General features: G+C 39.9%; 1 protein-coding gene across 1 annotated transcript in view; it reads right to left on the reverse strand.

Annotated features, from left to right (window-relative positions):
* LOC126457032 (glutathione S-transferase D5-like) overlaps positions 1-22815 on the reverse strand; it is a 37365-nt gene that overhangs the window by 1139 nt on the left and 13411 nt on the right. Inside the window, exons 2-5 of the mRNA XM_050093016.1 lie at positions 22407-22558; positions 10422-10480; positions 9122-9260; positions 447-608 (exon numbers count right to left, since the gene is read on the reverse strand). Coding sequence (XP_049948973.1) covers positions 447-608; positions 9122-9260; positions 10422-10480; positions 22407-22550 — 504 coding nt within the window. The 5' untranslated portion in view covers positions 22551-22558. The remainder of the gene's footprint in view (positions 1-446; positions 609-9121; positions 9261-10421; positions 10481-22406; positions 22559-22815) is intronic.

Below are 22815 nucleotides of genomic sequence, written 5' to 3' on the forward strand. Positions count from 1 at the left end.
TTATTTCATCCCGAAAGAGGCTAAATTTACAAAAGTGCTGAAAAATGTATTTCTTTATGTCTAATCGAGAAACCAAATACCAATTTTCGTTGTTCGAGATTAAAAATTTCCTTAATAGAGTCGTATTTTCAAAAGCCTTTCGTTCCCTATTTCAACCTCTTAGGAACGGAAATTCGACAAATCCCTTCTTAAATGATGCCTACAGTATAAGATCAACACCCTCTCCAAATTTGAAGTTACTATCACTAGCCGTTTGGACTGGGCGATGATGAGTCAGTCAATCAGGTCATTTTCCTTTTACGTATAGAGAGTGGTGTTACAAGGAAAACAAAAGTTGAATAGATGTCTCCAGTAAGTCGCCAAAATAAGCTTTTCTACATCACAATTTTATGACTCGCTCATATTTTCTTAACTTTCTAATAGTAAGTTTGACAGCTTCACGTTACCTCCAATGCTGACAGGCTATTAGCGACGGCGTAATCAGCAATAGTGACGTGATCTCCGGCCAGCCACTGTTTGCCATCCAGCATTCGGTTCAAAGTTTCCAGACTGTCGTTCGCTTTCTCGATGTGGCTGGGTTCCACTTGTTTGCCTTGAAATACTGGCATCTGTAGACAGGAAATTAAAATCAATGCAAAGGTACACAACTGCTACGAAATAGTAGGAAGATGGAATACAAACACGCAAGCCATCAAAGGCACAACTCTATATAGCGCAGATCACAAAGTTGTGTCGTGGGATAAATGATGTCATGCTATGCTCAAGGCCCACATATTTTCACAGCATTAAATACACATACGACACATTTGAAAATTATAGTTATGGTTATAAGACGTGTATATTTCTATTGTCTATTGACAAATCACAATTTATGAAAGATGTTTGTATTTTATTAATAGGATAAAGTAGGAATAATTAATATTTGTCATGTTGGAAGTAATTGTGGTAGCAGGGAATGTCTGCACCAAAGTATTGTTGGCAGGAGAGACCGCACATTAATACAATTTTAAAAAGGGCGGGAAAGACCGCGTATCGATATATTTTAAGAAAAGAGCGGGAAAGACCGCGCATTGATACATATTGTAATGCTAGTAGGGATTGTCTGCACCAGAAAGCATTGTTGGCGGGAGAGACCGCACTTTAGCGTTCGTAGGAAGTCAGTAGTAAGCGAGAAGTGAAGCGAGTCGGTAGCAGGTCTGAAGCGAGAGGTTGAGAGGAGCGGTGTGCCTGCCAGCCACCAGCTATGACTTGCAAGAGATTATAAACGGATGTACAGAGACATCAGCTAGCTATTATCATAAGAGGAACTAATATTATTGAATTATTTTTTTGAGAAACTCAAAACTACTGAAGGTATGTTTGCGCAATGCTAGTTGTAAGATTATTGTGAAAATTAAGTCCCATTTGAACGTTTGTAAAATAATTTCATTCTGAATATAATTAATTTTTGCCAGCAATATTGCATTACTGATTATAATACATCCCAAAAACCATCAACATAATACTATGCAAAAATTTTATTGTTGTCAAGAAAAAGTTTAACTATGAATTACGTAACGTCAGTCAAATTGATTAAAGAATAACGTCAGCTTTGGTAATACATACAGCCACTTATTATGACAGCCCACCAGCAGCTAGTAAAGTATAGTAAAACAGAGTAAGTATATTCATGTCGCAGTTCGATGTAGCAGTCAAATGGCGATCCAGTAACAATAAAAAAGTCATGGAACAGTTTTGGGTTATTGCAGATAACGACTGAGGACCACGACGACGACACATTTTATGTTTCGTCGAAATAGTCAGAAAATCACTTTTAATAAGCAGCAATGTATGCGAAGATTGAGAAAGAGAATAAATTTCAAAAGGAAGATTTCATTTGTTATTATTAAGCAAGAGATAGAAATCCTAAGAGAAAGTTTCATAGGTTATTGTAGAAGGGAAGGTTGCGTAACAAAAGAGATATAGAGGAGACGGGAAGGTTTCATGGTATACACATCACTTTAAAATCCTGAAGTCAACCAAATGAGGGTTTACAGTCGAAATTAGCTTCACAAAATTTTGGCGGCATTGTGGTGTTTCATACCTAACAATATTATTTATACAAGTTATAGAAAATAATTTAAAGAAGACATTTACCGGGGATCAACAAGTCAGTATAAATTTGAAAACTTAATAAACCACGGAATAATGTAGATAGAGAGGTAAAAACTGACACACATGCTTGGAATGACATGGGGTTTTATTAGAACCAAAAAAAAAATGCTAGACGCATGAAACATCTCTTGCGCGCGTCGTTTGGTGATAAACGTGTCCTCAGCCGCCACTTTCGTCATGCTTGGCCTCCCAGGTCCCCAGACCTCAGTTCGTGCGTTTATTGGCTTTGGGGTTACCTGAAGTCGCAAGTCTATTGTGATCGACCGACATCTCTAGGGATGCTGAAAGACAACATCCGACGTCAATGCCTCACCCTAACTCCGAACAGGCTTTACAGTGCTGTTCACAACATTATTCCTCGACTACAGCTATTGTTGAGGAATGACGGTGGACATATTGAGCATTTCCTGTAAAGAACATCATCTTTGGTTTGTCTTACTTTGTTATGCTCATTATTGCTATTCGGATCAGATGAAGCGCCATCTGTCGGACATTTTGTGAAATTTTGTATTTTTTTTTTTTTTGTTCTAATATAACCCCATGTCATTCCAAGCATGTGTGTCAATTTGTACCTCTCTATCTACATTATTCCGTGATTTATTCAGTTTTCAAATTTATACTGACTTTTTGATCACCCAGTATATCTTTAATGAAAACATTTTGATTGCTTTGTAGATTCTCATTCCGTTGACCATGTTGATTCTTCCTCCTTTAGCGGCAGTCACCCACACCAAGAAAACCAAAATGCGTTGTATCTCTCACTCTTCCGCCCTCATTGACATTATACACCATATTTCTTCGGCCACCATTGCCGATGGTTTCTATTCAGTATCTAAGCTCGAACTAGGATCGATACCGTGAGCCAGGATGTTTCGATTAGCAGACAAATAAAGCCTTGCCCCTCGCTTGCTATTGTCGGCTTCTTCGACATTCTCCTCCTGTCTTCTAGAGAATATTTCCGTGTTGTTAACCGAAACTGAAATGCTCTTCCTTTATATCAACCGTAACATAGAGCATTTAAAAATGAACTCTGCCGCAAACGTGCTGTAGTTGTCTTCTTCGTCCCCAGATAAGAGTGCAAATATGGATCAGTGCGTGATGGAAAAGAAACATCACACAAAATGAGTAAGGAAAAGAAAGAGGAGTTATAAAAATAAAATTAAAATCCTCGTTGATGGGTTCTCTTCTGTGATGGAAGGTTAAGAAATTATTGTGAGAAATTTTATGTGCGGTCTCTATTATTCCTCTGCCAGTGCTATTGGCAGATAATTTTTAAAGGTGACTTAATATTCGTTATGCAGCCAACATTTCGGATTCCAGGGTTCTGAAAGAGCTAGCCCTGGTAGTCCTGCTTAAAAGGGTGTATTATATTCAACGTGTAGTAGAGGCAGAACCCGACCAACCAACTACATCTTGATGTTCTGCGCTTCGATATACCTAACTGCCAATCTATTCGTAGCAGGGTCGTGATCCTAGTCTGTTGAAGGGAGTCGCCCTTGCTGTCATTGCCAGTTCCTTCATCATTCCTAGAGGTTTGGGGCTTACATTCTAACGATGTTGGCATCTTGCCACGATATTCCGGCTGACAAGTATTCAGTCATCTTCAGGTGAGTTTTCCACTGGATACTGCCACTGCACGTCCCTGATTTTATACCAAAAATTCGCATAGAATTATGTGACCAGACGTCGACGTCATCCATTTGCAAGCCCGAAACCTTATGGGATATTCACTACGCCGGGAAGGTCTTAAGAATGTTTTCCTTACACAACTTAAAATGCGTATAAAAACGTTGGACAAAAATATGGAAACACAGCGAGAAATTTATGCTTTAACATAAATGTGTATGCTACCCAAGCGTGCAAATGCTCAGAACAGTGTTCTGTGTAGTCGTGTTCTGTGTACTAGTGAGTGCTCTACGTCGAAGCCAAGTGAATTCGAGCCAAGCAAATTGTTGGTGCTCATACGGTGGGTGCTCCCGTAACCGAGATAGGTCAAGTGTTCTGTGTTTCTAAAAGGGATCACATCGACGATTTGTATCGCGTACAGGGAAAACGGCAAAACATTATTCGCTAAGTCACAATTCGGACGAAAGTGTGAGTTACGTGACCGTGACGGACGGTCGTTGAAGAGGATTGTGAGGAAAAATAAGAAGACGACAGCTGCAAAAGTCGCTGCAGAGTTGAATGTCGCACTCACGAACCCTCTCGTCACCAAACAAACTCGAAGGTCTTCTCCAAAGCAGAGAGATGTAGGACGAGCTGGCATTCCAAAACCGCTCTCAGTGATACAAATGCCCGAAGTCATAAATCCTGGAATATTGAGCAGTGGAAGAATGTCATTTGGTTGGATGAGTCCCGTTGGACACTGTTTCCAACTTCTGGCTTTTACGTCCCAAGAGTGAAGCACGATGGGGCTTCGTTGATGATGTAGGCAGCCATATCGCGGTATTCCACGAGCCCCACGGGTTCTCTGCAAGATCGCATTACCGCCAAGGATTATGTGACAGTTTTGGCTAATCAGGTCTATCCTACGGTATAGTGTTTGTTCTCTAATAGTGATGCTGTGTCCCTGGACTGATTGTGTCAGCACGGGGATGAACTGTTGCATCTTCTCTGGCCACTGTAGTCACCAGATCCGAATGTTATTGAGTCTTTGTGATCTACATTGGTGAGAAGGGTGTGTGATCGCTATCAATATCCGTCATTGTTACCTAAGCTTGCCACTACTTGGCTGGGAGAATGGTATACGATTCCATTGAAATCAGAAAACCATACAGAACCTATTTTTACCGATTTCGAGTCAACTGGAAGCTGTTTTGAAGGCCAACTGTTTCCCTCACCATATTAGGCAGGTTAATGTGTGTTTGGGGTGCCATGTTTTCGCCCACCTCCTGTAGATTCTCCACAAAAAATTTGTGGGAAAAGTTTACACGGGTTACGAAATTTCCTCTCCATCAGTTTTAGTTTAAATTTACTTTCAGCTGTTGGTAATATTACCTAAACTATGTCATAACATACAGTTCTGATGTTTGTAGCCAAGGCCGAAGTGCGAATGAAAAAAAAATGTGGTAAGATGTAATGGGACCAAACTGCTGAAATCATCGGTCCCTAAGCATACAAATTACTTAGTCTAATTTAAACTAACTTATGGTAAAGACAACACACAGACCCATGTTCGAGGGAGGACTCGAATCTCAGACGGGGGGAGCCACACGAACCGTGACAGGACGCCTAAGACTGCGTGGCTATCCCGCACAGCAAGTGGGGATGTTTTCCGAACTTGTGTCCCAGTTATTCGTAGACATTTGACAGATATGGGGTGCCTGGGATTGTTCATTATTAGGGGCTGATATTTTAAGACTATGATTTGAAAATTTGTTCACAGACGTTACTCATCTCTAGATAGTAAGATTCATGTATATCCCGTGTGTGGTTGTTAGATCCCCCATGGGGCGCCTCCCCAGGTGGTAGATAGGGGAAAGCCTCCCAGATATAGGTGGTACTGGGAAAATGAAACACCCAGGGCAGACCAAAAACTAACACAGACCTAAGCCTGTTCTGGAATCCAGCGGCTAATGGTCAGCGTCTGTTCACCTAATTGGCGAGGCTGCTACAAATAAGTCTTGATCTCACCAGTCAAGTCTAAGAATTGTGACCTCCAACAGAGGTAACCTTCAACTTGAAAAAATCACGATAGAACAACTGGAAAGAGACCCACTACCGCAGGCCCCAGTGAATTTACTGGTTTTTCCTGGTCATCGGATTCTGGGGTATCAGGAACATCATGAAATAGAGCAGAGTCGGAGCTTCTCGAAACCTCTTCGCAAACATTTTATTGGCACACTCAACACCAACTCACTGGTTAAGATAGACAAACTTAAACAGTTTACTGATGTACTAGAAAAATTACACATCAAAATCCCCACAATAGAAGAGACGCGTTACACTGACGAGTACCGTTTCAACACGGAAAACTACAGGATATATAAAGGAAAACCTGCTCTCAGGCGGGGAAAACCCACAATGTTTGGCACAGGATTTGCAGTATACAAATCTGCCATAGACAACATCATAAATTTCAATTCAGTATCAGAAAAAATCTCCACCAATAACCTTCAAATCAGGAAACAAAAGATACACAATCATCAACGCACATGCACCTACAAATGATCACAACAGGAAGAGACCACAAGAAGTCAACGACTTGTGGGAAGACATGGAAGAAATGACAAAGAAAATACCAGAAAGACACGTCAAAATTGTGCTAGGAGATTTCAATGCACAAATGGGCCAAGAGAAGAAGTACAAGCAAATCACAGGCCCACATACAGCACACAAAGGCACAAACAAGAATGGGAAGCATTTCATAAAGTACTGTCAAAATTTTAACTTAAAACTTATGTGACACAATTTCAGAAATCAAGATGAAAACTCATAACATGGAAAACACCCAAAAACATGTGGGGAGAATTTCAAATAGACCATATAGCCATAACAAGTAAAATTACAAGTGAAATTGCAAATGTGAGAACTCGCAAAGCAGTCTTCGAGTCTGACCATCACTTGCTACAAGTAAAGATTAGGCCAATTCTAAGGAATAGAAAGACAACACAGAACAAAATTATAAGACCATATTCAGAACAAATAAAAATAAACAAAGACGAAATTATTGAAGAAATTAATCAGAATACAACAGAGAATTGGACAGACCTGGCGAAGACAATTCAGAAGGAAATACGTTGGGGTCAGCCTCACAGGAAACACAAATATAGGTGGTGGAATGCAACTTGTGATCAGGCATTTGAACGAAAAGCATGGAAGAAGCTTAGCAGCAACAGAACAACAGAAACATGGCAGGATTTCCACAAAGTCCAAAAGCGATCCTCGAAAGATATTAGAGTAGTGAAAAGGGCCTACGACAAAAATAGACTAAATGAAATCGAGGAAGACTTCAAGAAAAATAATACGAGAAATTTGTACAGAATATTCAGGGAAAATATAATGGATTATCAGCCTCCAAATATCTCCTTCAGAAGAACAAATGGATCTCTAGAAACAAACACTAAAGAAAATTGCAATATTCTTAAAGGATACTTTGATACACTCCTCAACTGTGAAAAGCCCAAAGAAAAATTACACTTCACGAAAACACTTCCAAACCCATACTCGAAGCCGCCTACAATCACAGAGGTAGAGGTGTTTATAAGACAACTATAGAACAACAGAGCCCCAGGGACAGATGGCATTACCGCTGAGATCTGGCAACTCGCAGACCAAAATATTACAAAGAAAATTCATAAAAATCTCTTGGAAATATGGAGTAAAGCGAAAATTCCACGGGAATGGAAATGCGCACTGATTCACCGACTCCACAAAAAGGGTGACAAAGCCTGATAATTACAGAGGGATCTCATTGTTACCGGTTACTTATAAAATTCTGTCCAAGGTGTTACTGAACAGACTGGAACCAAAAGTGGATACAAAGATGGATGAATACCAAGCAGGGTTCAGAAAGGAAAGATCCTGTATTGAATAAATTTGGAACCAGTGAACACTCTTGAAGGTCAGACTAGCAAACAACACTGCAGTTACATTTGTGGACTTTAAGAAGGCCTATGACTCCACTGACAGGCAGGCACTCTTTGACACACTAGAAGAATACTTAATAGATAGAAAAACTAGGGTACTGATAGAACAGACGCTCACAGACACCACATGCGAAATAAAATTTATGGGAGAAATCTCAGAGCCATTTGAGATACATACAGGGGTCAGACAAGGAGATGGTCTCTCACTACTTCTATTCAACATAGTTCTGGACAAAATTATCAAGCAGTGGCAAGAAAAAGCAAAAGGAATTCAGCTAGGAAGAACACGAGCGAACTAGACAATTATAAAATGCCTAGCATTTGAGATGACTTGGCAATACTCAGCAACAACAGAGAAGAAGCGCAAGAAGCCCTGGAATATTTACAAGAAGTCTCTGCTAACACGGGGTTACAGATATCATATGAGAAAACACAATAAATAGAAAGAAAGAACAACAATGCGCAAGTCATGCACACCATATACAGACTGGTTAATAGAGTGCAAAAATTCAAGTATTTTGTAGAACACATACAAATAGGAGAATCAAACAAGGGATACAATACAGAACAAACAGAAAAGCTTCAGAGTGTACAAACTTACGTGGACGCACTACAGTAAAAGAAGCATCTCAAGACAAGCGAAACTCAGGCACTACAATACAGTTGTATTGCCAGAAGCCTTCTTTGCATGAGAAACGACCTCAGTCGGGACATCTGGAATCACAGAGACAGAAAAGATAGAACGTAATATCCTTCGAAAATTTTTTGGAGGAGTACATGGAGGTGGTGTGTGGATGAATAGCCCAACCAAAGACCTGTACGAACATACAGACAAACTCACAGACATAATTAGGCAACGTTGGTTAACATTCTTTGGACACATACACAGAATGAACAACACCAGACTCACAAAGAGGATTTTTGATGTAGTCAACAGCTCAATCAAAAAAAAAAAAAAAAAAAAAAAAAAAAAAAAAAAAAAAAAAGAGGCAAATGTTTTCATGAAATAGAAGAAGAGGTAAACCAAGTAGGAGCCAATAAAGAAATGATAGATGAACGAGACAAATGCAGAAACGAAATTATGAACACGAAATCTGAAGTAAAAGAAAGGAAGAGACCGGGGAAAACATGGACAGAACAAAGGAAACACGAACACAGTCAAAGAATGAAGAGGTTTTTGGAAGAGAAAAAGAATAAGAAAACATAAAAAACGGGAAAACTGAATAATCATGTAATATTCAAGCTCAGCCACTGTCTTCTGTGTGTGTGTGTGTGTGTGTGTGTGTGTGTGTGTGTGTGTGTGTGTGTGTGTTTTTGTGTGTATTAAGTTAATAAAGAAAAGAGAATCCATTTTAATAAGTATAATATATAATACTTACGAAAACATTCACAATTCTGTGGAACAAGTCTTGATCAAAAAATAACCTCTGGTCGACGAGAACACGTTTGTTTATATCCTTCGGGTAGAGAGAATCATCCTTCGCATACTTGGAGACGAGGTACATGGCAATGGCGCGGCTGTCAACAAGGCACCAAAATACTAGTGTCATACAAGCTTAGACATTTCACTGTACATGTGAAATCGTTTACTATGGTTTGTGGATACCTACTGAGAGCTTGAAGTGAAACGTTTTCTGATGCGATATCTGAAAGTCCAGACTATTGAAACTTGTTTCTGCAGAAAACTTTGGCTTAATAGTAGTGTTCGACTACAGAAAACACTGCAACAGTTACAATGTCATCACGACAGTTAACGATATTCCAACCAGCTAATGAAGATAAATGTACTACGCCATTTGATCATTACCTGCCTCAGATGGAAACCAGTAGTAGTGTCACACAATGAAATTATTTCAACGTTACATTTACTGAGTTTCCGGTAATCGATCTACTGGTTGCGCCACTTTACTTCCTGAGTTATTCCCGATATCTAAGATTTAACTAGCGACACTGTAGTAATTTAGTTAATGCCTAAAACTACAATCATAACATTATAACCACGCTTCTGCAGCTTGTTTCAGCTCTGAAATTAGCACTTAGAATTCATTGTCTTCAGGACAGTGAGGCTACCGTCATGTAGACAATTGCACAAGTGTACACATTAAATGTTTAACCTAACTATAATTTACTCAAATTTAAGTTAATATTAACATTAAACATAAGTGGCATCTCCATGTTCCTTTAGTTGTTTCAGCTGAAATGGAAATAGCTTTTTTTTTTATTGGCAGAGTAGAACGAAACCAAAGTTAAGATACGGGATTGTTTAATTTATTATCACCTACCTTTCCATCTAGTGCAGAGTCTACTTTGCTTATAAGGCTCTCCTTTTTGAGAACTTGGGAAAAAATACTAAGCTTATTGCTACGTTTTCAGAATTATTGAAACCAAAGGTCTAGTACCTAATCCATCAATTTTCCGATAATGTTTTCATTTTATCATATTCTAGTCTGTGAATGCAATTTACTCTCTGCTCGTCAGAAAATTGATAGATGTCGCAATCTCTAACAGCCGTAGATGATTTATTGCAATGTAGTTACCAGACTAAACAAAGACTCTGTCTCCAACATAGTTATTGGAAAGTTAAATAATATCTCAGCATACTTTAGAATTCAGCATTACTTTCCGTCAATGTCTGTTTCGTTTCCTCTAGATAATGGTGAGTAGACATCTAATGCTTACCTTTCACTAATGTACAGGCCATTGTCTTCCAGTATAGGAACTGTATGTTGGGGACTTTTCTGAAAAGATCGAGAAAACATAACACATCAAAAATGTTGTTACCTGTTAGTGTTTGTATTATCTAAAACAATAAATAGACCGAAATTTAAACTAAGAAAGTTGCTGTCAGTTAAGCTATCATATAATATTCATGTTACTCATTATTTCAAAATATAAAAACATGTCAGATGTTTCAGTAAAAAAATAACAGCCTCCTATTTTCCTATACATTACAAAAAGCGTGACTTTCGTTAATGATTAGAACGTTATTTTGAAATACATACGCTATCACACACATGGACTTCTTTGCTCGTATTTCCATCGTTCGCTACAATACTTACATCAAACACGAACAGAATTAGAGGTAACAGTCTTGTTAAGAAGAAAGTGGTACTACGATGCAGCAGTCGAACATGAAGTCATTTGTGTGAAACCCGCAGTGCGGTTGGACTAAATGCTATCTTCTATCACATTTTATGACGTCCTTGTCATCGGAGCTCCATATGCCCTCACGCGTCGAGTCTTTCACGGGCAGCGGATGACTGGCACGCTGTGAATATATAAATATGAATGAAGTCACCACTGTCAGGATCATATGGTGCGTTCAATAACATGTATGCCTCGGTTCTCATCGGCTGACTCGAAATGTTACAGGAAATACAGTATATATTTTTGTATGTCCATCCTTTTGGCAGGAGGTCTTTGGGACTACGGCCGTTTAGTAATGTGAGAAAATAAAACGTCTGCAGATGTTCTTGTTGTTGTTGTTGTGGTTTTCAGTCCTGTGACTGGTCTGATGCAGCTCTCCATGCTACCCTATCCTGGGCAAGCTTCTTCATCTCCCAGTACTTACTGCAACCTGCGTCCTTCTGAATCTGCTTAGTGTATTCATCTCTTGGTCTCCCTCTACGATTTTTACCCTCCACGCTGCCCTCCAATGCTAAGTTTGTGATCCCTTGATGCCTCAGAACATGTCCTACCAACCGGTCCCTTCTTCTTGTCAAGTTGTGCCACAAACTTCTCTTCTCCCCAATTCTATTCAATACCTCCTCAATAGTTATGTGATCTACCCATCTAATCTTCAGCATTCTTCTGTAGCACCACATTTCGGAAGCTTCTATACTCTTCTTGTCTAAACTACTTATCGTCCATGTTTCACTTCCATACATAGCTACACTCCTGACACTTAAATCAATACTCGATGTTAACAAATTTCTCTTCTTCAGAAACGCTTTCCTTGCCATTGCCAGTCTACACTTTATATCTTCTCTACTTCGAAACATCATCAGTTATTTTGCTCCCCAAATAGCAAAACTCCTTTACTACTTTCAGTGTCTCATTTCCTAATCTAATTCCCTCAGCATCACCCGACTTAATTCGACTACATTCCATTATCCTCGTTTTGCTTTTGTTAATGTTCATCTTATATTCTCAAGACACTGTCCATTCCGTTCAACTGCTCTTCCAAGTCCTTTGCGCAGATGTTCTTATGATTTTATTTATTTTGTTGAAACCAGTTTCGGTACGTCAATGCGCCATCTTCAGGCTGTAGCTGATGTAGAAGGTGTTGTTACGACCCCTATATATAACGTATCAGTAGCCAGCATAACTGGATACGCAGATAATGTGAATACGTAGGTGTCAGCACTGTAACCATCAACTGCCAACTCAAATATATGTGTTACTGAGCAACAATTCCCTCAGGAATTCACTGCCAGTGAACAACAAAAATTCAAGCAAGAGCCACATCCCGGCTATGATTTATTCACTTCATACATTGTGTACCTGCTAATTAGTGCGCGCAGTAATCAACATAGTCGTAGAATCATCATCATTGGACGTTATAACATGAGAAAGGTCTGCTAGAAAAACGAATTAGTTGTTGGTACATGGTGATGGTGAGTTAGAAGTTAAGTCAGGGTGACCGACCTCTCGAGCGTCGTAGATAGAGGACTGTTTGTATAGGATCAAATTTGAAGCGAGATGTTTCAAAAATTCAAATGGCTCTGAGCACTATGGGACTTAACATCTGTGGTCATCAGTCCCCTAGAACTTAGAACTACTTAAACCTAACTAACCTAGGAACATCACACACATCCATGCCCGAGGCAGGATCCGAACCTGCGACCGTAGCAGTCGCGCGGTTCCGGACGGAGCGCCTAGAACCGCTAGACCACCGCGGCCGGCCGAGATGTTTCAGTTGTGGAGTAAGGCAGTTATGTGTTATACATTTCAAATTGTTATTATTACTTCTTTTTTCTTGTGTTATATTTGAAAAGGTAATGTACGGTGCCAACTCTGCAGAAATGCAGTCAGTGATATTGAACGAGAGGGACGATTATTACCACTCTATCTGGACAGGCCTTCCTATATGCTCAGGTAGTGCTGGTGAGGCCAGATAATACTTTCAACTGATCCCACTTACGTGTTAGTCCGCAAAGCGAGCATTTTATGGAGAAATAAGTAGCTTTATAAAGAACGATGCTAGAATAATGAACATATATCTCAAATAACAAAGAAAAATAAAAAGGCGAAACACATCTGCGAAAAATAAATTAAGTGGCAACAGGGACAGGCGGTTTTATTTACTAAACAAGTATATATTTTAAATTTTTGAGAACGATAGTTTGCGGCAGTTAAGACAGATGAGTATTTACATAAACTCTTCTTGATTATTTAAAATGAGCTTTTATTATTTCTTGAATTCAATTACATTTTTTCAGAAGTTCTTTCTTTTGTCCATATCCATGGAGAGTTAACAGTGACTCAGGCCAAATTTCTTACAATGAAAACAAACCTATTTTCGGGTAATAAACTTCGATAGTTAGAGTAAATTCCAGTTGGACAATACGCTTGTAGAGACGAAATCGATATCATTTATTTGAACCAGGAATGTTGAATAGCATTAATACTGTTATGTTGTTCACCGTAACTAGTGACAGAGAGAGACAGAGTTTTAGATGATTTCTCTGACGAAAAAGTTTTAATATTTTGAGTAATCTTTTTGCCGTATGGATGGCAGTACTATAATTTGTAGAGTTACGGTGCTATTCAGATCTATCGTTACAAATGTCTCACTATTTACGTTAACACTGCAATTACCCCATCAAGGTCAAAATACGTATTGGTTCAAGTGGCTCTAAGCACTATGGGAAGTCATCAGTCCCCTAGACTTGGAACTACTTAAACCTAACTAACCTGAGGACATCACACACATCGATGCCCGAGGCAGGATTCGAACCTGCGACAGTAGCAGCAGCGCGGTTCCGGACTGAAGCGCCACAGCGGACGGGTGAAATAAGTGTTGACACACCAGCTTACCAGATAGCTAGTACTTACTACGTTCCCTGCACAAATTGAGGAGGGAATGTCATTATTCAGAAGATGGGTGTGACTAACCGAAACTGGCAGTAATGCAGTCTGAATACGAGCAACACTCGCAAAATCTTGGTAATGATTCAGGGACGTTCTCTGAGTACTTTGCTATGAGGACCCTGTGGTATCCGGTAGATCGTTATAGAGCACTAATTTAATTATTATTTGTACGGTTTGTTACCCAAATATCTTTTGTCTCTGTGGAAACGCGAGAGGCGTTCATTAAGTAACGCAACACATTTTTTTCCCGACTAATTTCAATTGGAAAAGTCAGAATTTATTGTGGGACACCGTGGAATATTCCCGCTTCAGCCACTAGAGGTTCAAGACGTTCCGACAGTGGCGGCGCTATACATGGCCTTCAGAATGGAGTCTGTAACGAGGGTGCTTTCCAAGCAGACAGCTGTCCCTGAGTTATATTGTACTATGCTTAACTAACTACACGAAACGTGAAATGATGCACACAGTACTTAGGGGGACCGATGCAGACGCTCACTTGCAATGCATGCACAAAGCTATACTTTTGTGAAGGCTATATTGTATGGGGTGCTGGTTAGTCGCGAACGAGGTGGTTGACATTGCTGTATACACCTTTCGTTTTTAATATGATATTAGGAGGGGGTTTAGTAAGTAATGCAACACTTTTTTCTCGGCAGGTTTCGGTTGAAAGAATTCGGAATTTGTTATGGGACATCGAGAAATATTTTCGCTTCGGGCCCTATACCTTCATGAAGTTACAATATTTGGTCGCGCTATATTTAGACTACAAAATAGCATCTGTAAAGGAGGTGCGTTCCCAGCAGAGAGCTGTCACTAAGTTTCATTTGGTGGAAAACCAGGGCATCACAGATATTCATCGATGATTGCAGAATGTCTACGAGGACCTGGCAGTGAACAAAAGCACGGTGAGTCGTTGGGCGAAGCGACTATCGTCATCACAACAAGGTCGTGCAATCCTGTCCGATCTCTCGCTTGCCGGCCTGCCGCACACAGCTGCAACTGCTGTAATGTTGGAACGTGCGGACACTTTAATTCGGGATGATCAACGGATCACAATCAAACACCTCGCTGAAAAATTGGACGTATCCGTTGGTAGTCCTGACACACTCGTCCACAAGTTGGGGTACTTAACGGTGTGTGCCCGCTGGGTTCCTCGCTGCCAAACAGAAGACCTTAAAGAGCACAAAGGACAATCTTTGCGGAATCGCTGGCCCGATGCTAGGCCAATCGCAACAATTTTTTTGTCGGACATTGTCACAAGTGATGAAACATGGGTTCCTAACTTTGAACCGGAAATAAAACGGCAAGCCATGGAGTAGCGCCACACCACCTCTCGTCCGAATAAAAAGTTCAAAGTCGCACTCTCAGCCGGCAGTCATGGCGACGGTCTTCTGTCTGATGTCCTCCCTCATGGTGCAACGATCAACTCTGAAGTGTATTGTTTTACCCTCAGTAAAATGAAGAAACGACTTCAGTGCGTGTGTCGCCACAAAAATGTAGACCAACTTCTCTTTCTCCACAACAACGCAAGGCCTTACACAAGTCTGCGTACCCGAGAGGAGCTCACAAAACTTCACTGGACTGTTCTTCCTCATCCACCCTATGGTCCGGATCTCGCACCTTGCGACTCCCATCTGTTTGGTCCATTGAAGGATGCACTGCGCGGGAAGCAGGACGTTGGTGATGGGAAGGCTATTGATGCAGCGAGACTTTGGCTCCGGCGTCGACCAATAGCGTGGTACCATGCGAGCATACATGACCTCCCGGTAAGGTGACTTAAGGCCCTCGCACTGAACGAAATTATTATGTTGGAAATAGGGTTTTGTAGCAAAAAGAGTGGGGAATAAATGGTGTGCTATGATCCTGAACAAAAGCCACCAACATGCTTTCAGAAAAAAAAGATGTGTTACATTACTTATTGAACGTCCCTCGTACGTTCAAAAGTTTCTGACAGCAATCACCAAAATGTTCAACAGAAAACACAGAGTAGACCAACAACTATCAGAATAAGCAAAATTACTGTAACGTGCAACTGTCAGTTTTGTGTTGAAGTTGCCGCCGCTTTGACAAGAGCTCAGCACAATATCATTCTGCTGCTCTTCCACTGCATTCAGTGAAACCACACACGAGCTACACAATGGCCAATTTTTCATCAGTAAATCTATCCATACTCCTGTATATCACTGTTAACGTACAACTGTAACAGTCGGAAAAAGGCAGAGACAGAACCAAGCCGTCTGAATGCAAACCTGAGGGCAAAGAGTAAAGTACCGTGAGCGAACGGAACAAGTTACTCTACATACAAGACACAGACAGACTACCGTAGATATTTTCACTGTAGGTTAGATATATTAAGCGCCAATTAGATACTCATACATATGGAGGTAAGAAATCAAACGCGATGCAATTACTCTGTAATGAGCTACCGAAGTCCACTTCTGAATCGTATTAAAATATTCAGCAAATATTCCTGAAAAACTCCAGGATTGTATCTATGGAGTTTGGATTCATGCAGTCTACTCGATTAACAAGCAGACAGTAACAGTGGTTCTGTAACCTGACGATCTTAAGTCACCTTAGTTACGATTGTTATAGTTGTTATTAATTTTTCACAGAGATCGGAGAACTTCTGTCAGTGACAAGTATATGAAAACGTATTCCTTTTGATCAGGAAGTAAAGGTCACTCATTACGAGATTTTTCTCTGTGAACCTACAGGGTGTTCGGAAATTTCCGTTACAAATTTCTAGTACCTTCTGAGGGGAGTCAGTACATAATATTTTGAATAGGAACTCATGTCCGCAAACGTACCGTTTCTGTTCTACAACGTTTTCAGTTAGATGCCTAACTCATCCACTTCTGCTTTAGGATCTGAATTAGGCGTGACGCTTTACAATTATTAGGTAATAATTCGAAAAGAAACATAACAAAACATCTATCACCTAAGCACAATTGTATTAACACATAAACATTACGTGTTTACACTATTCGAAATCAAAAAAGAACCCAACATCTTGTACGTACAGAATAGTACTGATGTATTACAACAGCGACACGATATGGCGACCACCTACGTTGTTACAGACACTGTACCTACGAAGCATATTCTGGTACACACTCTCTAAACCATCCTTCAGTTTCCAGCGCAGCGGCCAGAACTCGTTCCAGCAGATCTTTCTCTGTCTCTACAGGAGTCTCATATAGTAAACTTTGCTTTCGACTCACAAGAAGTAGTACACGTCATCGGGTCTACCCTATTGTATACCAGCACAAGCCTCTGAAAGTTTTATCTTTCCCTCAGCAGACGTGGACGCGTTACACATCGAATTGAAACCGTCGTAGAACGGAAACGGTACGTTTCCCAACATGGGTTCCTGTTGAAAATACGAGGGCCATTCAATAATTAAAGAGACAAATTGTCTGGGGGAAAAATTGTTTGTAGGGCAAGTTTGATACTTTTATGGCTTTAAGTTGGTATCACTGGGATGAGCCCTGATCAGCTGATGTAGCAACACTGTTTTGTTTATAACCTTAAAAGTACATTGTTTATAACCTCAAAAGTAAATTTCAAGATGGCGAGTCCACTTGAAACGTCCACATTAGTTGAACAACGTTCTATTATTCGTTTTTTTATTTCTTGAAGGCGAGAAACCAGTGAATATATACTGTTGCATGTCTAAAGGTTATGGTGAAGGTTGTATGAATCATTCATATCAAAAATTGTCGCGACTCAGTGACTGCCGAACACCGTTCTGGCCGACCAGCAGCAGCTTCAACTCCCTTACTTGAAAGTCAAATTGATGGCATTATTCGTGCTGACCGCCATGTGACTGTGGAAATGATAGTTAATATGCTTCAAGTTAGTAATGGTACACTTCATAACATTATCTGTAACAAGCTGAAGTACCGAAAAACAAGTGCAAGGTGGATCCCAAAGGAGTTGACGCGGCTACACAAAGAAACAAGATTGAGAGTGTGCACAGAGCTAAACGAACGTTATGAAAGAGAAGTTGAGAATTTCCTCAACACAATATTAACTTGTTATGAAACTTGGGTTCACTATTATGAGCCAGAATCAAAAAGATAAAGCTTGAAGTGGAAGCACACCAACTCAACTGCCAAGAAAAAATTCAAAACCTAAGCATCAGCAGGAAAAGTCATGTTGACGATGTTTTGGGATGCTGAAGATCCAATTTTTTTGTAATTATCTCGAACAGCAGCTTACAGTGAACAGCCAATACTACTCGGATTTACTTTTAAACAAGGTGACGCTAGCCCTGAGAGAGAGACGTTGTGGATCTCAGGGGAGGGGTGTGATTCTCCAGCAAGACAACGCACGTCATCATATTGCTCAACTAACCCGTGAAACAATCGACAAAATGGGCTGGGAAGTACTGCCACATCCCCCTTACAGTCCTGATTTAGCACCTAGTGATTTCCATTTGTTTGGTGCACTGAAGGAGGCATTATGTGAGAAGAGGTTCCAGGACAACGAGGACGTGAAAAAGTTTGTAGGAAATTGTTTCAAACATCAAGATAAAGAGTTTTTTGCAGCCGGAATAAAAAAGCTTGTAGCCCTTTGGAACGTGTGCATAAATGTTCAATGGGATTATGTTGTAATGTAGGAAAAGTATTGTTTTGTAAAAATAAACTCTTTTTTCTCCAAACCAATTTGTCTCTTTAATTATTGAAGTATTTTGTACTCACTCCCCTCTACAAGTCCTAAAAGTTTGCGAACGGGAATTTCGGAACACCTTGCATATAGTGATGCTGTAGGAAAAAGTGAAGTTGTAGCAGTTACATTTCAAACAAGTAAGTACTGCTGTTTCTTTTCCTGAAGGTTGGCTTCAAAATCCCCTGTGCCTTTTTAGATGTGGTCTTGTTGAAGGCGGTATGTCGTTGTCATCTTCCAACCTTTGACTCGACTTGCCCATAGATTTAAATGGTGGTGTACGTTCTAATTTGACTGCGAAGCATGGCGCAGTTTTCCATTTTTCACATATACCCTTGTATCTCGTTCGGATAACGACGTCGATTCCGCCACAGAAGATACCGATGTTTTCTAGTCAAAGAGGCTGCAGTGCACGGCAAGTGACTATAGGGGCGCTTGCAGTGACTCACTTGGTTCTGCTACTTAGAGGTCAAAATGCCTTTATAAGCAGCGGGCAAGAGCTCAACTTACATGGTGTTTGCCAAGTGAATGCTGTTGACGTCGTCCTCGTCAAGCACTGGATCCTGGCTGCTCGCTACTGGATAGGTCTTCGGATGGCTACACGGACTTTTACTTGCTATGCTGGTAACTACTTCGCCAGGACAAACAGCCTTCCTGGTATTATACTTCCACAATAAAGTTTGCTCGCTGCCGCCCAGATAGCGCGTTCAGGTTTTCTGAATTTGTCCTTTGTTCTGTGGTTGTTTAAATTGTGACTAAATAAAAACTGTGCACATTGGTACACAAGAACCAAACAAACGTTTACAAAATATACAAATCATTGTCAGAGAAGAAAGAAGCGAGAAATATGAGAAAAAATGTCCTCGTTCTATTTCAGCATTGAAACACACAGGTATGGAGATCAAGTCTAACTGTAACACCATGGCTCTAATGTTGTACGGATTTATTTTGCCTTTTGCTTTGGTTTAGTGTTATAACATTGAGTATCTGTAAATGTGTTTGAATCGATAACATAAAATTGCATACTCCTTTCTTTGTTAAAACTTCGATGTTGTGGTTTGATTCTATGCAATGTAGTATATCTGTCATTTAAATTCTTTGTCCCATTTGGAGGGAACAAAACTTACTGTGTATAATTGTAATTTCTGTGTGAATAATTTTTTGTAGAAATGTCAATATGTGAAAATGTTCTGTTTTATTTAATGTGTTTGTTTGCTGTAATGTAAACTGCTGACCTTCAGTCAGAATTGTTAGTTATCTTGTTTGTAAGCGATAGTGTGGTTCCCCTCGGGAACGGAACTGGATAGCGCGCGCAAATTGTGGTTGGGCTAGGTAGAAAAGGTGGAACAAGAGTCAGTCGGGGACGAGCTACCAAACTGTGCACTGCCATGTTAAAATTGTGTATTGTGCTGGTTCGGAGACAGGCTTTTTCTGCCACTTTCCAATGCCTCGGATGGATAGATAAATAGCTGGAACGATTCTGGAATTGGTATCCATCATCGCCACCAAGCAGGGACAGAGTCCAGCAATTCTGCCTACAAATCAACCTACCAACATGCAGTTGCCACCACATTGCGCAATCACTGTATCGGAATGCTACAATAATGTACAGTGAAGGATCAGCTTATTGGATGTTTTAGTGCGCACAAATATAAGGTAACTTATAACTGAATTCATGTACCTACCTTGATTTTTTCCCTATCACATCACCTCTCAGGTTCCTCTCCATTTAAACTATGATTACTGAGTGTCCTAGTTAGTGGAAAAAATGAAAGCCTCAGAACATTAAATAATGTTGTTTGATCTTTGGTAAGAAGGGAGTATTCAGATTTACCGTGGATTTAATGAAATTGTGGGAAGTAGTAAATGTAGTCTTGTGAAAGCCTCCCAGGGATGGAAACAGTCTAATTTAAAGTTTTGTGGAGTTTCAAAGCCTCCTATTTAATCATTTACTTGCAAATAGAAGACTGTGGTAATAAAGACAATTTGCAGTTTCTTTTAAAGATTAAAAGCTCTTAAAACTGAGGCTTATAAAGTTTTGCTTGGTTAACGATCATAGTGCTACCTGTAATAAATTCTGAAAGGTGAGTCAGTTTCTTGCAATTCTGTCAACATTGTGTTTCACTATAGTAAAAGTGGAAAACTGCAACAGTAGAAAATTATATGTTCATGATTGCTAAGTGTTTGTCTCTCTTGTGTATTGGAAGTGCATATTAATAGTATAACAGGATCCACAGTTTGTCTATTGTGCTAATGCTAGGTAAAAAGTAACGGGAAGACCACTATTTATGAAAATCATAATTTCTTTATTCAAAAGATAGTGAGAAGTAACCTGTTAGTGAATTCCATTTAACTTTCATTCTAAACAGAATAGTATTTAGTTGAGAGATACTTAACCTGTGAGCAGTTCATAATTTTGCAGTTAACTACATTTATTATTTCATGCCAGATAGGAAAATGTTTGAACAATGATACTGAACTTATGTCCAATTAATGATTCTGCAGTGAATGTTAATAGTAATGTTATAAAGACCGTTCAGTTTGAACAAGCCCTGAAAGTAATAGTGTATTTCGGTATCTGTTATATTTTTGCAAATAGTTTGTGCTGCTCTAGCTGTTAGCTTCAATCTTACCGTAAACATATGTATGTGTCAGAGGTCATTGCACTCGCGTGTGGCCAAGTCTAGGTTGTGTTTGTCCGTTAAAGTTACTCATACCTACTTTCTTAAACGAGAACGTTAATCTTTCTCTTGCCTAATTAGGCTGGTGACCGTTTTCCTTATTCTTTAAACAGTATAGCTAGGCAAAAATATTGTTTGTTACTGTTCGAATACTCACGTAATTCTGACTTTCACTTCCGATAAGCCACCTCCGTTAGGTACAATACGGCCAACATAACAAAATGCCTCTCAGAGGGTAACACTGCTCTGTTACTTTATACCATAATTGCTTTAACAAGATAGTTTTATTTCACTACCTGCCTTCAACTTTAAGGTTATGGTATAGCAGTAGCAGAAAGAAGTGTTATATGTGGCTTTTCCGTGACAGGACTATTTGTTCTGTTGGGGCATAGTACGCAATAAACAAAATTTGCTATTTGATTTCATAAGCTACGCAAATGCTGTTGCAGTGTAATATAACCATTGCCCCCTTAGATACCGAGAGTCTCTGTTATTGCTCACTGTTACAGTGGTGAAGGCATGACATATCCACTTTCAGCACCCAGTCAGTAAGTACATCTACTGATTTCTGCTTTTTGGCAAACCTCGTGATCTTCCACCATCATCTGCACGCGGTTAGAATATACCAAAATCAAATTCCTCTGATTGCCCTACGAAAAGAGGTCCACTGATGTCAAAGCTAATGGTGGCGTTTACGGCACCCTAGAATGATAACTTAGTTTTTTGAGCACTGTCTCATGTAAAGCATCCGATCGATGTGGCGTAGCGGTGAGGCGTTGGCGTCCTATTTGGGAGACCATAGAGACAGATGGTTTTCCATTAATTCTGTAAGCAACTTAAAGCGAATTTCTGGATGTTTCCTATGAAATTTCCTTTTGTCATCCGAAGTAATTTAAATAGTGTCCATCTATATGAACTTTCATCCATCAAAATTTGTAGAAGCATTTATGTGCGCCCTATAAGTAATGAATTCGGTTCAAATGGTTCAAATGGCTTTGAGCACAATGGGACTTAACATCGGAGGTCATCAGTCCCCTAGAACATTGAACTACTTAAACCTAACTAACCGAAGGACATCACACACATCCATGCACGATGCAGGATTCGAACCTGGGACCGTAGGGGTCACGCGTTTCCAGACTGAAGCGCCTAGAGCCGCTCGGTCACAGCGGCCGGCAATGAATAAGGTAGTTTAGGTAAACAGTAACACACATATTACCTTCAACATTTCAGGCGTCTTCAAGTCCTTATAGACGTCCTTTACATCCTCTATTTTGAGATCAACACCGATGATACCGGCGACCAGTCGTACCAGACGGCATGGAGGGCTCAAGGGATGGTTGTAAAGAATCAGCGGAGCCATTTTGATTTCTGAAAAATAAATTGAACATTAAATGATTAACTTTCGCAAAAGTAGCCTTTTCTTCACACCAGTTTGGGACTTGACGCATTGTTCAATAAACGGGAGAACACAAGTAAGTTTTCTGACTTTGTTAAGAAAATACGAAATATAAGAGTAGAAATGGTGCAGCTTATTTTGAACTAGCGTTATGATCAGCCGGACATTTTCAATTTGATTTACGTCACAGTATCACCTGTCTTAAATTCTGTAAAAAGACAATGACACT

This window comes from Schistocerca serialis, chromosome 2 (genome assembly GCF_023864345.2).
Source record: "Schistocerca serialis cubense isolate TAMUIC-IGC-003099 chromosome 2, iqSchSeri2.2, whole genome shotgun sequence".
Taxonomy (NCBI): domain Eukaryota; kingdom Metazoa; phylum Arthropoda; class Insecta; order Orthoptera; family Acrididae; genus Schistocerca; species Schistocerca serialis.